The following is a 17,246-nucleotide window of genomic DNA, read 5'->3' as shown; positions in this document are numbered from 1 at the left end:
AGTACCAAGGAGGAAGGGCTATGATTCAGGTGGGACATGATGAGAGGCCTTCTTGGGTAAGTAGCAACTTGATAATCTTGAACTGGTAGTGGTTACAGGAGTGCTTTAGAGTAATTCATTAAACTTTGCCTCCCTTCATGTTTTTGAAAATGTTCTGTTTCTTAAATTCCTGGGAGTCCCTAACTCCTACTTTAAACATATATTGCTGAAAAATACAGGCACTGGTAGGACTTCTTGAAAAGCTAAGCCTTAATTCATCAAAATAGCTGTCCTACATAATCCTGTCCCAGGACTTGAAGGGGAAATACACTGCAGCTTTGGGTCTGCAGAAGCAGTGTTCTGTCACAAGGCAAAGGGCAGTTACCCCAACCCCCCTCTTTACAGATTGGCTGCAATGCTGTCAGTTGGGCCCCTGCTGTTGTACCTGGAAGCCTAATAGACCAGCCATCAGGGCAAAAGCCCAACTACATCAAGAAGTTTGCATCAGGCGGCTGTGACAACCTCATCAAACTGTGGAAGTAAGTGGGGTTGCTGGACTTATGCCCAAGGGGACACTTCTTACCTACTACCTACTGTGACTCAGCCACAGTTCCCAAGAAACAGGATCACCTTTTCCCAGCCTGCCCGTAGAATACTGTTTTTAGTATGTCAGAGGACACCCTTGAAAAACAACTTGGCCTTGCTCAAACACTTTAATTCTTCACCTAATTCCCAGCTGCCAGAGCCATTGGCATTTCTTGGAAGAGTCTTTTATAGCTGGGGAACTAAGTAAAAATCTGCACGGTTAATGAATGAAATCAGAAAGATGGAATAGCTTTTTGGCCCCTGCAGAGCCCACAGGGTGGGGGTACAGTGGAGTGTGGGAAACACAGCAGGGTTGCTACCTACTGCTGCATTCTCCCTTTTGTCTCTCCTGTTAGGGAGGAGGAGGACGGCCAGTGGAAGGAGGAACAGAAGCTAGAAGCGCACAGTGACTGGGTTCGAGATGTGGCCTGGGCCCCCTCCATTGGCCTGCCCACCAGCACCATCGCCAGTTGCTCCCAGGTCAGCTCAGATCCATGAGAGCCTCCCGTGTTATATAATCTCTGAGTAAGTCCCATCAAACCTTACAGTCCCCTTAAGGTAAAGTCTAAAAAGGTAAGAGCAGGGCAACAGGCACCTTGGGACCAATGCAAGTAGGAGAGTGCTTTGGAGGTAGGAGGTAGGTCATCCTATGCCGAAGGCTTGATCAGAAGGCACAAGGGGGTTGCCTCGACTGAGCCATGAGGTAGGCCAAACTCAGGACCAATTTCTCAGCATTATGCACCTGGGAATTAGAGCTACCCAGGTGCATTCTGAGAGTGTTCCCAAGCAGAGACCAGGAGCAGTCAGAAGTTCTAGGATCTTGGGTTTACCTACTTATTCAGTCTTCACAGACAGATCACAAAGGAAAGACCAAGGACAAGCCTTTACTTCTATGCAAACCCCACCATAGACAAAGGTTAGCCAGGCTTCATTTGAACCTGTTAAGTTTGGTTCTGAATTTGAGAAAGACTTTTTCAACTTGTCTCCTCTCATTCTCTATCTTTGGTTTATAGACAGCTATTATACCTATTTGGTTGAGAAAATCAGAGCCAGAGGGAGCCCAAAACAAGGAGGTAACTTGGCAGACATGAGGCAGACCCAGAGAGAATTTTAGAGTTAGCAATACGAGCACGAGAACCCGAGAGACTCGATCCATGTGAAATGTGCTTCTGGGGTAAAGGGATAATGCTGGGCTAGAAATTGTCTATCAGAGCTATCCACACCTAAGAGTGCTTTGGCTGCGCATTGGGCTGAATCCCTCACCCCAATCCTGTATAAGTCCAGTATGGCTTTAGATGGAAAGGATATCCCCAGTTCAAGATCCCTGCCTTACCTTCCCTTATTCTAGCCTGTCTTTTCCCAGGATGGTCGTGTGTTCATCTGGACTTGTGATGACACCTCAGGCAATACATGGTCACCCAAACTGTTGCACAAGTTCAATGACGTCGTGTGGCATGTGAGCTGGTCCATCACAGCCAACATCCTGGCTGTCTCGGGCGGAGACAATAAGGTACACTCCATTTCCATGATGTGGTGGACAGGGCCCTGTTTGTGTTTACTGTGCCCACTTCTAGTGCAGTTGGATTCTCCACGTAATGACAGGCTTGGAAGGAGCCTTAGTGAGGACAGTGTTTTGAACACATCCCATAATTACATCATTAAATCTTAATCCCCCACCCCTAGCCCCAAGGTTGTCTGTCGCCCTTTTACAAATAGAAAGAAGCTGACAGTGGTAGGTAGACTTGGATAGGGGTCACAAAGCTCTTAGGTGACAGAGTCCATAATCAGGCCTGAGTTAAATCCAAAGCCACTGTCCTGGTCGTCCATCGCCTTAACCATCTGACCACCTTGTTTGCATGTGACATTCAGTTAGCACTGCTCTGAAGTTAATAGATTAAAAAAAAAAAAAAAATCAAATAAAGAAAAAGATTGTAAGGTTTTTGTCAGACACCTAAGAGGCATATTTCTAAAAATCAGTATAATTCATGGGCATTATTATTCACCCACTCTACCTCTTCCTACTGTGCTACGAGCCATACAAAGGAAGGGATGAGGAGACAACAAGTAGCTCAGAACAATATAGCAACAAAGCAGATGCACTTGAAAAATCCTGACTCCTGCATCGAAACCTACTGTATGAAGTTACAGATTCTCTGCCTGAGAAGAGGTCAGCTAGGGAGATGGCACTAGCTTGTTACTACTTTTCTGAAGGCAGCTTTTTTTTTTTTTTAATTGTGGCAAAATACATAGAAAGTTCCCCATCTTAAGTATTTTTAAGTGTACAGCTTTGTAGTACCTTCACGTTATTGGGCACCCATCACGCCCATGCACCTCTGGAACTGTTTGCATCTTTCCTAGCTGAAACTCTGTCCTCACTGAACACTACCGCCTACCACCCCACCACAGCCCCTGGTAAACAGCATCCTACTTCCTGTCTCTGTGAATTTGACTGCTCTAGGGACCACATATAAGTGGAATCCTATAGTGTCTTCACCTGTGTTATACCATGTGTCTATTTCTTGCCTTTTTAAGACTGCATATTGTATTGTACCACATTTTATCTACCCACACATATACTGAAGGACACTGAGGTGCTTCCACCTTTGGCTCTTGTCAGTAATGCTGTGCACATGGGTGTACAAATAATACCCCTTTTGAGACCCTCTGTAGGCAGTTTCTATCCAGCCTGCGTTCCTGTTCATGTGTAGCAGTCCCAGAAAGATCTAGCAGGCCCCATCTCAAAGCCATAGAGTTTTAGAGCCGGAGTGACCCTCAAAGAAAACTAATCTAACCCTCTTTATTTCTAGTAAGTGGCAGAGACAGGACTAGACCCCAGGTTTGGTAGCACTCAGGACAGGCCAACAGACCCTGACTTCACTGAGGAGCCCTACCATAGGGCTTACAAGGCAGTAAGAAGCAAGTAGGCAAGTGCCTGGTTGGACGTTCCACATTTGTTGTCTGTTGTCATTAATCTTTTATGCTTCTTACTCTTCTTTATCAGCTTGTTTCCTACAAAAAGCTCAGCTCTATTGGCTCTCCGCACAGTATTTCTTCACTAAAGGACTCAGTATGTTTTCAGTCTAGAGCATTCTGCACAGTGCATGTGTAGTAAATAGTCGGTCTCTAAAGCAGGAATTCTTAAGATTTTTTTTTTAATTGAATACATGTACATAGCTTAAGGTAGTTTTTATTAGGTTATGATTTTTTAATGCAGACTCCTAATTTTCATTCTCTAGGAACAAACCTTTTCAATGCTTAGCTGTTCTTCTGCCATTTACTTCAGTGTAAAAATAACATACTTACTCATCTGTCATCTTCCTCTAGCACACTTCTCAGACTTTTTAGTATTAAACTTGTTAACACATGGATTGCCAAGCTCACCCCCAAGAGCTTTTGAACCAGTGGCTCTGGGCGAATTTTTAGTTTTCACAATCTCCTGGTCACTGCAGATGGCCTGGTCTGGAGACCACACTTTGAGAACCACAATTCTCTTCCCCCTATCCTCTCACAGAAGCTACAGCAGCTTGGTCAAAACAGTATCTATGTTCACATTATTATTATTACTACTGTCTTTTCATGTTGTAACATTATTACAGCACTGCTCCCTCTGTTTTTCTTACTTTCTAAGGTGTTCTTTTTCCAGTTTTATTGAAGTATAATAGACGCACATCGTAAGTTGAAAGTGTATAGCATAATGGTTTGACTTAGATACACTGTGAAATGATCAGCACAGTAAGTTTAGCATCCATCATTTCATATAGATACAATAAAAGAGAAAGCAAAAAAAAGGTTTTTCCTTTTTTGATAAGAACACTCAGGATTAGTCTCTCAGAGTTTTCACGTAGACCATACAGCAGTGTGAGCTATATCATCCTTACATCCCTAGTACCTCTGTATCTTAAAACTACAGTGTGTACCTTTCGACCCTCCACTCACAAGTTCAGTAACCACAAACTGAATTCTTTTGTGACTGGTTTGGGGTCTTTTGTGGGTGTTTTTTGTTTTTAGATTCTCCATATAACTGAGATCATATAGTATTGGTCTTTCTTTCACTTAGCATAATGCCTTCAAAGTCCACCCACACTGTCACAAATAACAGAATTTCCTTACTTTTACATGGTTGAATAACATTCCATTGTATGTATGTACTGTGGCTTCTTTATCCATTCTTCTGTCATTAGACAGGTTGTTTCCATGTCTTGGCTGTTGTAAATAATGCTACAGCAAAATGAGGTGTAGATATTTTTCAAGATAGTGTTTTCGTTTTCTTCAGATAAATACCCAGAAGTCAAATTACTGGATCATATAGTTCTGTGTTTGATTCTGTGGAGGATCCTCCATACTGTTTTCCATAGCAGCTGTACCAATTCACAGTCCCACCATCCATGTACAAGGGTTCCATTTTCCCCACATACTTGCCAGCACTTGTGTTTTTGTCTTTTTTGATGGCCATTCTAACATGTATGAGGTGATATCTTACTGTGGTTTTGATTTGCATTTCCCCAGTGATGAGTTATGTTGGGCATCTTCTCACGTATCTTTTGGCCTTTGTAGATCTTTTTTGGAGAAATGTTCTAGTGCAGTCTTTTGCCCGTTTTTTCATCCAATTAGTTAGTTTTCTGGTATTGATTTTTAGGAGTTCTTTGGATATTTTGGATATTAACTCCTTATCTGATGTATGATCTACAAATATTTTTCCCAGTCTGTAGGTTGTCTTTTCACGATGTTGTTCTGATGTGCAGAAGCTTTTTAGTTTAAAGCTGTCCCACTTGTTTATATTTTGTTGTTTATGCTTTAGGTGTCACATCCAAAAAATCAAGACCCATGCCAAAGAGCTTGTTTTTTGTATTTTCTTCTAGGAGTATCATGGTTTAATTCACTTCAAGTTAATTTTTGTGAGTGGTATAAGATAAGGGTCTAAGTTTTATTCTTTTACATGCTAATACCCAGTTTCTCCACCACCATTTATTAGAGAGACTGTCCTTTCTCCACTGAGTATTCTTGGATCCCCTGCCAATTATTAGTTAACCATATATGCTTGGTCTTATTTCTGGGCTTATGATTCTGTCCCATTGATCTGTCTTTTTATGCCCTACCATACCATTTTGATTACTATCACTTTGTAGCTTAAAAAAGTATAATGCCGGGACGCCTGGGTGGCTCAGTTGGTTAAGCAGCTGCCTTCGGCTCGGGTCATGATCCCAGCGTCCTGGGATCGAGTCCCACATCGGGCTCCTTGCTCAGCAGGGAGCCTGCTTCTCCCTTTGCCTCTGCCTGCCATTCTGTCTGCCTGTGCTTGCTCTCTCTCCCTCTCTCTCTCTGATAAATAAAATCTTTAAAAAAAAAAAAAGTATAATGCCTCCCACTTTGTTCTTTCTCAAGGTTGCTTTGGACATTTGGGGTCTTTTGTTGTTCCATATAAATTTTAGGACTTTTTTTTCTACTTTTGTAAAAACTGCCATTGGAATCCTGATAGGAATTACATTGAATCTATATATGGCTTTTGGTAGTATTGACATTTTAACAATGTTAATTCTTCTAATCTATGAATAAGATACCTTTTCATTTATTTGTGCCTTCAGTTTCTTTCATCACTGAGTTTTCAGAGTAGAGATCTTTCACCTCCTTGGTTAAGTTCATTCATAAGTATTTTATTGTTTTTGATGCTATTATAAGGATCATTTTCTTTTTTAGATGATTCATTCTGGGTTTATAGAAATGCTACTGATTTTTGTATGTTAATTTTGTATCCTGAAGCTTTATTTCAATCTAAGCTTTTTGATGAAATCTTTAGGATTTTCTGTATATAAAATCGTGTCATTTATAGAGACAGTTTCAGTTTTTCCTTACCAGTTTTGATGCCTTTTTTTTCTTCTTGCCTGACTGCTCTGGCAAGGACTTCCAATACTGTGTTGAAAAGAATTAAGTTAGCTGTGGGCTTAGCATATATAGCCTTTAAGAGTTATCACGAACAAATGTTGAGTGTTGTAAAATGCTTTCTCTGCATCTACTGAGATGAAGGATTCTTCACTGTTGTGAGACATCACATTGATTGGTTTGCATATGTTGAATCATCCTTGCATTCCAGGTATGAATCCTGCTTGATCATGCCCAATGATCCTTTTAACACACTGCCAAATTCAGGTTACATCTATATTCATCACGGTTATTTGTCCATAGTTTTCTGTTATGGTAGTATCCTTTTCTGGCTTTGGTATCGGGGCAATGTTAGCCCAATAAAGTGTGTGTGTTTCCATTTTGGTTTTTTGTTTGTTTGTTTGTTTGTTTGTTTTGAGGATTGATATTAATTCCTTAAATGTTTGGTTAAATTCACTGTGAAGCCATCTGGTCCTGGGCTTTTTCATACTAGGAGATTTTTTGATTATTGGTTCATTCTCCTTACTATTTCAGAAACTAATTTTTACAAAAGTAAAATTTTTTATTCAGATTTTATTTCTTCCTGATTCAGTCCTTGATGTTCCAGGTTTCTAAGAGTTTTTCCATTTTGTTTCTAGGTCCAAATGGTTGACATAATTGTATCATAGTAATACCTTAACTTTTCTTTATAGTGCTGTAATAATTATAATATTGTTTCCTTTTTATAATTTTATTTTGGGTTTTTGTTTTGTTTTATTTTTTTAAGATTGATTTTATTTGAGGGGGAGAGAGCACAAGCACAAGTTGAGGGCGGGGCAAAGGGAGATACAGGCTCCCCGCTGAGCAGGGAGCCTGATGTGGGGCTTGATCCTGGGAATTGGGTCCAGAGCTAAAGGCAGATGCTTAACTGACTGAGCCACCCAGGCACCCCTGGGTCCATTTTTTTTTCTTCTTTGGTTAGTTTAGCCAAAGTTGTATCAGTTTTATCTTGTCAAATAACCAACTCCTTTGGTTAATATTTTCTGTTTTCCTGTTCTGTTTAATTTATTTCTGTTCTGATATTTATTTCCTTCCTTCTGCTTGGGTGAAGTTTATCCTTTTTCTTATTCCCCAAGGCATAGAGTTAGGTTATTTATTTGGTATAGATCTTGCTTCTTCTTTTTTTTTTTTTAAGATTTTATTTATTTGACAGAGATCACAAGTAGGCAGAGGCGGGGAAGCAGGCTCCGCACTGAGCAGAGAGCCCGATGTGGGGCTTGAGTCCAGGACCCTGGGATCATGACCTGAGCCGGAGGCAGAGGTTTAACCCACTGAGCCACCCAGGTGCCCCTAGATCTTGCTTCTTTTTTTTTTTTTTTTTTTTTTTTTTTTTTTTTTTTTTTTTTAAAAGATTTTATTTATGTATTTGACAGAGAGAAATCACAAGTAGATGGAGAGGCAGGCAGAGAGAGAGGGGGAAGCAGGCTCCCTGCTGAGCAGAGAGCCCGATGCGGGACTCGATCCCAGGACCCTGAGATCATGACCTGAGCCGAAGGCAGCGGCTTAACCCACTGAGCCACCCAGGCGCCCCTAGATCTTGCTTCTTAATGTAGGCATTTACTGCTGTAAACTTCTAAGAACTGTTTTTGCTTTATCCTGTAAGTTTTGGTATATTGGGTTTCTATTTTCATTTCAAACCATTTCATTTCTTCTTTGTTTTGGTTTAAGAGAGTATTTGATTTGCATGTATTTGTGAATTTCTCAGTCCTCTTGATTTCTAGTTTCATATGGTTATGGTTAGAGAAGATACTTAGTTCGATTTTAGTTTTTAATTTGCTGACTTGTTTTGTGGTGTAAATACAGAAAATGTTCCACGTGCACTTCTGATTCTGCTATCAGAAGGTTCTATATATGTTGGGCCCGTTTGGTCTATACTGTTGTTCAGGTCCACTCTACTTTTTATTACCTGTCTGGATGATCTGTCCATTGTTGAGAGTATTAAAGTCCCCAACTAATTTTTTTATTACTGTTTAGTTGTTAGAATTGTTACATTTTCTTGATGTGTTTGACCTCTGTCTCTTTTTGCTATTTTTAGCCTATTTTGTGTGATAGAAGTATAGCCACCCCTGCTTTCTTTGTGATTACCATTTGCTTGAAATGTCTTTCTCCATGCCTTCTTAGTTTCTGTTTGTCTTGAAGACCTGAGGAATCTCTTGTATGAAGCATATTGTTGGATCTTGTTTTGTTTTGTTTTTTAAAGATTTTATTTATTTGACAGAGATCACAAGTAGGCAGAGAGGCAGGCAGAGGGAGAGAGAGAAGCAGGCTTCCTGCTGAGCGGAGATTCCCAATGCGGGGCTCGATCCCAGGACCCTGGGATCATGACCTGAGCCAAAGGCAGAGGCTTTAACCCACTCAGCCACCCAGGCGCCCCTGGATCTTGGTTTTTGTATTCATTCAGGCATTTGTTTTCTTGAGTGGAGAGTTTTGCATTTGAAAAGTAAGTAAGGCCTTACACATTTGCTATATTATCATTGTTTTCTGGTTGTTTTTTTGATCCATTGTTAATTGTTTCTTATCCTGTCTTTTTTTGTGTTTGATAACGTATGCTTTGACTTGTCATGTTCTTTTGTCTAATTGCTACAGGTTTTTCCTTTATGGCTGTAGGACTAACACAAAACATCTTAACTTCAATAGAATTCCTCATCTTTACTTTTACTTCTCCTCCCCCTTACATGTTAGGTTAGTGATGTTACAATGTATATATTTTATCATGTGTAACTAAGGTATGGTTATTTTTTACTACATATTTTAACTTGTAAAGGAGTTGTAAGTGAATTACATACCACAGTCACCATATTACAGAATCCAGCCTTATGTATTTATCATTACCAGTGAGTTTTTTACAACCCACTTGTACAATGTTAAATTTCTACTCAAAGAACTCCCAGTAGCATTTCTCTTATGGCAGGTGAAATCTGTGATGGAGTTCTCTCAGGTTTTGTTTAAGAACGTCCATCTCGTCTTCATTTCTGAAGGACACTTGCCTGGTATAGTAGTCATGGTTGATGGGAGTTTTTTCTTCCAGTATTTTGAACATGTCATCCCTTTTTTTTTTTTCCTGGACTGAAAAGCTTGTATTGAGAAATCTGTTCATAGTCTTATCTGGGGGTTCCCTTGTATGTAACTTTTTTCTGTAGCTGCATTTAAAATTCTTTGCTTTTGACAAAATATCGTGTGTTCATAACCCTGTTCAGTTCAGTCTTTTTAGGGCCTCCTGGATCTAGAGGTCTGTTTCTCTCCCCATGTTTGGGAAGTTTGCAGGCCTCATTGCTTGAAATATATTTTATGTCTCTTTCTCATCTTTTGGAATTCTCCTAATGCAAAATATTGCTTCTTCTGATTATATCCCATTTCAGTCTTTACGATTTTTCTTCCTCTGGGCAATTTCCAATGTCCTGTCCTCCAGGTTGCTCTGATTTCTTCTGCATGGTCCATTCTGCTTTTGAAGCTCTGCTACATTTTTCAGTTACTATGTTTTTCAGTTCTAGGGTTTCTTGTGTTTTTTTTTGTTGTTGTTATTTTATTTGACAGAGAGAGATCACAAGCAGGCGGAAATGCAGGCAGAGAAAGAAGGGGAAGCAGAGAGCCCAATGTGGGTCTCAATCCCAGGACCCTGAGATCATGACCTGAGCCAAAGGCAGAGGCTTAACCCACTGAGCCATCCAGGGGCCCGTTTTATTGTTTTTTAATGGTGTCTATTTTTGTTGAACCTAATTTCATTTAGTTATCTTACATGTGCTTGTAGTTCACTAAACTGGAAGATTATTCTGAATACTTTGTCCCACAGTTTACAGATCTTTATTTCTTTAGTCAGAGTTTTATTAGTTTCCTTTGGGGTTACATATTTCCATGGTTTTCTGTGATCTTCACCTGAGGCTGGAGGATGGGCTTCACTGTTGCCTGGATTCTCTGGCTAGGCTTCCTATACAGCCAGGACTAGACTCTCTACTCAGCAACAGGTGAGTCTCTGAGTCTTCACAGTCTTGGTGGGGCAGCAGGACAGGACCCAGAGCCTGCACAGCTTGTCCTTTAGAGACCCAAATTAGGCACGAGTGAAGACTGAATATCCTAGTTAGGTGAGGCCATCCGTTTTGCTCTGTAGACAGAAAGCCAACTGCTCTGCACTCTATTCTAGTGCCACAGGAAGCTGTTCTAGTGCCATGGGAAGGAGGGCTGTTGGGTGGGCTCTGCAGCTTCCTACATGCTCTGCTTCGATAGATTTCCTGCCCTGGCACAGTGGGAGTCACTTACATTTTTTTCTGTGCTCTTGACTCAAGCCTGTTTCCTGGTGAAATAAGGCCATTGGCTTTTGCTGTGAGGATCACCAGCTCTGCCCACCCCCCATCTACCTCCTCTGCCTGCTAGAGTTGCAGGGTCCTGCAATTTCCAGGTGTTGTAGCCCTTGCTGTCTGGTGGGTCTGGGGGGCCACTCTTCACCTAGCTAGACTATGACTCAACTCTGCTACCTGGGCAGCCCAACTTTAGGGACCTCTCAGATTTACCTGAACAAGTTTTCTGGATGTGAGGCACCAAAGGCAGGTAGGGGGGGCGTGACTTGGCTTTTCTGCCTTGTCTGCTAATATCCCAGTGCCAGTTCCTGGAAACTCTCCCCACTTAGTCACACTCAGATTCCCAAATATGCCCCACAAATGTGCCTGTAGTCCCCATGGGGCGAACCCAGAGTCTGGGCTCCCACAAAGTAACTAAACGCTGGATAACTGGATGTCACCTCCGTGCTCTTTACCTTCTGAAGGAACCACAGGTTGGACATGGTGCTATGCTGGCTTGGGTGGCGGGCCATGCAATCGGCATGTAGACTTCCCACACAGGCTTCTGGGACAGTGTCTTGGTCTTGATGGCGGAGGGTGGTGCTTCAGCCTCACTCTGTCTTTAGGATTCCCTCAGTAGTTTCCTGTTCTTGAATAGTTGTTCTTCCTGTAAGGAGGGTCTAAGTCAGGAACACCCTTTGTCACTGTTGGTGAGGTCACTCTCCCTACTCTTTCAATCTGTGGGGACTTTTGTTGACTCACAAGCTTGAGTCATGGCCTTTGATGCGGGACCTGGGAAGGTGAGGACAGCAGAAGGAGGGGTGCAGACTTGTAACAGGCTCCATGTGCTGGCTTGCAGGTGACCCTGTGGAAGGAGTCCGTTGACGGGCAGTGGGTGTGCATCAGTGATGTCAACAAGGGCCAGGGTTCCGTGTCGGCTTCCGTCACAGAGGGCCAGCAGAATGAGCAGTGACAGGCAAGGCCAAGCTCCCCACCTGCTGACTCCAGGAGGCCCTTTCTTGGACCAACTGACCAAATAGCTGGGAAGAACAGCTTCTACACAATTACTTTCCCAGGAGTAGTTACAAATGCAACCAGATTGATCATCTGCCTTAACATGATTTGAAATGGTTTGTAATTTACTGTCCTGCTGAAAGCATTCATGTTATGAGGAAAAAGCTACAAATGATCTTTACATCTATTATTTTAAAATATTTTTGGCCATTTTTACATACCTTTTGGGTTCAGGCATTATTTGGGGGGTTTTATTTCCAAAGTAGTTAAATAAATTAATATTGCTTATAATTCTTCCTGCATCACCCTAACCCTTCCCTAAAAAGCTTATATTCATTCGTGTGGCAACATCAGTCTACTAGAACAACGTTCACCAAGCCCGCAGGTCCCTATAGCGTTGCACGCCCCCATCCCCCAGCACCCACACACAGCTGGTCTGTCCCTGTAACATGTCCATGATTCCAGCTACATTGAAGGTACCACACAGAGTGACATGAAAGGAATGCCAGACGTGGACTTCGGTGACAGGGAATGTATCCTCTGAGCACACATCCTCTTCCGGAGAATGGAATAAGTCTGCCTTACAGAGAAGACGCAGATGAACTACTGCACATGGGTGACTGAGAAAATGCCATGCCAGTGGAGGGCAGTATTAACCACATACCAGTAGTTAAGAGACTGGCTCAGAAAGTGGGCACACTTCATTCATGTTATGGACCCTTGTCTGTGAGGGCAGGGCCTGTGCTGGAGACCATGATTCTGGTCCTGATCAAGTATCACCTCTTAGCAGAAGCCCTGGGACCTTCATCTGACTCAGCAGTCACAATAGCAGCTACCATTTACTGAGACCTACTACAAGCCAGCACTCCGCTGGAGATCCCCCACACTTGGCAACACAACAGGTGCAGGTGTATATTGCCAACTCACCAATAAGGAAACTCACAGAAGATAGGAGACCTGCCCAGGGTGGTCCACTGCCAAGCAGTAAAGCCACTGAGTTCTGATCTGGCTCAGCTCCAGAGTGGGTGCTGTCAAAGGCAGAACTGAGGTGGGGGTGCTCCTCAGCTGTAATCTGGGGTGATGCCAGAGCAGACCTTTATGTGAGTGCACCTAGCTTTGCAGAAGTTCAGGCCACTCACCTCAGGAGGCTGTGTGCAGAAGGAAATGTGGACCCCAATGCTTCTACCTGCTCCTCATAATTTTTCAGCAGTAAAACCCATGTTTTGAAATGAATATTAGATCATAATGCATAAAATGGGAAAATGTGGAACGACTGCTTGAAGTAAGGCTATAGAGGTCAGAATCCTTCCCCTTGGCCTCCCACATCATTCTGCACAATCCAGGCCTTTAGAGAACAGTATGGAAACTAAGCTTCTGTCCATTTATTCAGTAAGAAAACACCCACAGACGTAACTTTGCATATACTTCTTTGGACAAAAACTACCCTTAATTCTAGTTAGTCCCTCACATGTCTACCTTTCCTAACAAGCTTTGTGCCCCACCCCCAAGGACAGGCCTGGTCTTCCTTATGGTGCCTACTACCCTCAACAAATACTGAGAAGCAACTGTGTCACACAGTTGGTTGATGATAGGTTAGTGGGCCATATGTTGTTTGTAGTTCACACCACCAAGGATCAGTCAGGGTATTCTGGAGATAAATGAAATGACCACCCTTCATAGTTTATACTTACAGTGATAATACATTAACCATTCCTGGCTTGAGAGCCCTCAAATTTGTTACCACAAAAATAGGCTAATCAAGTGGAAATACCATGTTGTGTCAAACTTCAAGGGCATTTGCCAAGCCCAAATGATACAAATGTAAAGGTAATTTAAAAGGTATAGAGAGTTAGGGTAAAGAGAGCAGTAGCAACCACAATATTTTTAATCCTTTCACAAAAACAAAGCAACTGGGATAGGAAATGAAACCCCCAGACATTGGATGCCTGGGTAGCTCAGTGGGTTAAGCCGCTGCCTTCGGCTCCGGTCATGATCTCAGGGTCCTGGGATCGAGTCCTGCATCGGGCTCTCTGCTCAGCGGGGAGCCTGCTTCCTTTCCTCTCTCTCTCTGCCTGCCTCTCTGTCTGCTTGTGATCTCTGTCTGTCAAATCAACAAATAAAATCTTTAAAAAAAAAAAGAAAGAAAGAAACCCCCAGACATTAAGGTAGTCCCTCAAACCCTAGAACGTGGAGGATTAGGACCAAACCACTCATGTCTATAATACCGGTGTGGGAGCAGCACAGGCAAGAAAGAGTGGAGTTTTTGTGGTCCTATGGGCAGGTAACCCAAGAATGACCATCAAGTGTTCATCCACTTGGAACAGAAAACTCAGCAAGCCAATATGAGACCTGTCAAAACTAGGAGAAGATTCACAGGTCTCACAAATGAGTTCAAAAAGACAGATTTCTACTGCCACACATGAAGGAGTACTAACTAGAAGTTTCTCTTCTACCACAAACAACTAGAAAACCACACAATATACCTGAAACAAATACTTAGGGGCTTAGGACAACAGGCAGTGTTTGTTTAAGGGAGACAAGTGAGGGGAGTACCAGTTGTCCCAGCTTACTGCCTAGGAGCAGCTTCCAGACTAAAGGGCAGGGAGACAATCAAGAGTCTAGTGGTCAACTTGAAGAGAACAGAGGTCAGAGTCCAGAAAGACTAAGCTAGAACCTACTGGGCAGAATCCTGGAGAAGGAGGAGCTGCTCAGAGCAAGCTACTTGGGTCTGCAAAAGCATTTCCTATACTCTGACCAAATCCTTACTTGCATACATGACCAGAAACCAACAGACCACACAATTCTTGAGCTTACAGAGGAGTAGGAAGAGTTCATGTGCCCAAGATCCAAAATGTGACAACTTCAGAATACACAGGGCACAGGGTACAGTCCTAAGAAAGAGCATGTCTTAATAACACATCTTAAATTGGGTCTAGAGTAGAGGCTCTGACCATAAAACCAAACCTTGAGGTCCACTTATTTTGCTTTGTGTCAGGTCATAGCCCACCACTTTTTAAAGGAAAAAAACTAAGTACTTGAAAACATAAAATTCACATGATGTCTAGCTTCCAAACCAAAACTACCAGGTGTGCAAAAAAGCAGGAAGACAGGACTATAACCAGAAGAGGATAAAAAATTGGTAGAGAGGAGGTGCCTGGGTGGCTCAGTGGGTTGAGCCACTGCCTTCGGCTCAGGTCATGATCTCAGGGTCCTGGGATCGAGTCCTGCATTAGCCTCTCTGCTCAGCAGGGAGCCTGCTTCCCTTCCTCTCTCTCTGCCTGCCTCTCTGCCTACTTGTGATCTCTCTCTGTCAAATAAATAAATAAAATCTTTAATAAAAAAAAAAAGGGAAAGAAAATCTGGGTCTATATCAAGGAATAAGGAGCACCAGGAATAGAAAAAATCTGGGTAACTATTACACTTCTCCCATTTCTTTTATCTCTCAAAAACTACTATTTTAAGTGCATTATGGGCTTACAACTTAGGTAGAAATAAAATCAGTAGTAACAATAGCACAAATATTGGAAATGGGGAAATTGGAAGTATTATGTTGTAAAGATCTTATAGTGTCTATGAAGTGGTATCATATCTGTTGAAGATATACTTTACTATGTTGAAATTTTATTTTTAAATCCTAGACCACTTAAAGAATAAAGCAGAGAATATAGCTGACAAGCCAGTAGTGAAGATAGCAGGAATTCCTAAAATACTTTTAATCCAAAAGTGATTATGAAAAGAAAAAGAAGGAAGGAACAGATGGGGGGAGAAAAGAGAAAACAGATGGGACAAATTGAAGGCCAATAATCAGAGATTGTAGATTTAAACCAAACTTTATAGGTCATTGTAATAAATATAAAAGGTCTAACTAAACATTCCAAATGAAAGACCCCTGATAAGAGATTCTCAGAATGGACTTAAAAAAAACCAGACCCAGCTATATGCTATTTATATGCAACCTACTTTAAACTTAAACACAGAAACAGATTATAACAAAGGACATTATATGAAAAAAAAAAGATTATATAAACATTAATCAAAAGAAAACTCAATTTCTATATTAATATCAGATAAAGTAGACTTTTTTAAAAATATTTTATTTATTTGACAGAGAGTAGGCAGAGAGGGAGGGGGAAGAGGCTCCCTGCTGAGCAGAAAGCTTGATGTGGGGCTTGATCCCAGGACCCTGGGATCACGACCTGAGCTGAAGGCAGAGGCTTTAACCCACTGAGTCACCCAGGTGCCCCTCAGATAAAGTAGACTTTAAAGATAAAATAGACTTCAGAATAAGAAACATATTAAGACTAGAGACGGTCAGAATAATAAAAGGTTCAACTCATCAGGAAGACATAACAGTCCTAAATATATATGCACCTAAAGTAGAGCTTCAAAATAGGCAAAACAAAATGGACAGAACTGAACGGAAGTAATCTACAATTATAGTTTGAGTTCTCAACATTTCTATCTCCGTAACAAAACAAGTAGACCCCAAAACTCAGTCAAGTTATAAAATACATTGGCCAGCCAATCATCACTTAATTTGACCTAACAGAGATTCTACCCAACAAAATTTAAACTCATTCTGAGGTACTTTGGGAGCACTCATCAAGATGAGACCCAATTTCTGAACCCAAAACAAATTTTAACAAATCTTTTAGAATTGAAATCATAAAAAATACATCCTTTGACTATAAAGAAAGTAAACTAGAAATGAGTAATAGGTATCTGGAAAAATCCTCAAATGTTTGGAAATTTAAGCAATCTACTTCTAAAAAACTAATGGGCCAAAAAAAAGCACAATGAAAATAGTTATCTATAGAGGAAAAGAAGAAAAGTGTGGATGGGACAGGGATGGAAGATGTAGTCTCTGCATACATCTTGTTTTATACCATTGACTTTGGAGCCATGTAATATTTAATAATTAACTCCAAAAATACAATGTCATAAAAGAAAAAAATCCCTAAATTTGGAAAAAAAAAATTTAAAAGTCCATGCCATAGCCACACAGAGAAAATATTCAAGTGACTTTATTTTTTTAAATTTATTTATTTATTTTTAAAGCACCACATAGTACTTTTGTCCTTTTTTTTTTTTTGAAAATTTTTATTTATTTGACAGAGATCACAAGTAGGCAGAGAGGCAGGCAGAGAGAGGAGGAAGCAGGCTCCCCGCTGAGTAGAGAGCCCAATGTGGGACTCAATCCCAGGACCTGGAATCATGACTGGAGCCACCCAGGCACCCCTCAAGTGACTTTAAAAGCATTTTGAATGTATACCCCTAATAGGCTGCATTTAGTAGTTTTATGGTTAATTGTAGTATTCTTTTTTTTTTTTTAAAGATTTTATTTATTTATTTGTCAGAGAGAGAGCGAGCGAGAGCAAGCACAGGCAGACAGAGTGGAAGGCAGAGTCAGAGGGAGAAACAGGCTCCCTGCGGAGCAAGGAGCCTGATGTGGGACTCGATCCCAGGACGCTGGGATCATGA

At 41.4% G+C, this 17,246-nt stretch overlaps 1 protein-coding gene across 2 annotated transcripts in view; it reads left to right on the top strand.

Moving 5' to 3' along the window:
- Positions 1–12,056, top strand: part of SEC13 (SEC13 homolog, nuclear pore and COPII coat complex component) — a 33,537-nt gene extending 21,481 nt beyond the window's left edge. For both annotated transcript variants that reach the window (XM_004738525.3, XM_045063312.1), the window contains 4 exons: positions 385–518; positions 921–1,044; positions 1,928–2,074; positions 11,611–12,056. In XM_004738525.3, coding sequence (XP_004738582.1) covers positions 385–518; positions 921–1,044; positions 1,928–2,074; positions 11,611–11,724 — 519 coding nt within the window. In that variant the 3' untranslated portion in view covers positions 11,725–12,056. The remainder of the gene's footprint in view (positions 1–384; positions 519–920; positions 1,045–1,927; positions 2,075–11,610) is intronic.
- Positions 12,057–17,246: the final 5,190 nt, after the last annotated feature.

Source organism: Mustela putorius, unplaced genomic scaffold, assembly GCF_011764305.1.
Source record: "Mustela putorius furo isolate JIRA1106 unplaced genomic scaffold, ASM1176430v1.1 tig00003850_pilon_pilon_pilon, whole genome shotgun sequence".
In the NCBI taxonomy this organism is placed as follows: domain Eukaryota; kingdom Metazoa; phylum Chordata; class Mammalia; order Carnivora; family Mustelidae; genus Mustela; species Mustela putorius.
The sequence above is the reverse complement of the archived record's forward strand: the minus strand, read 5'-3'. Positions and strand labels throughout refer to the sequence as shown.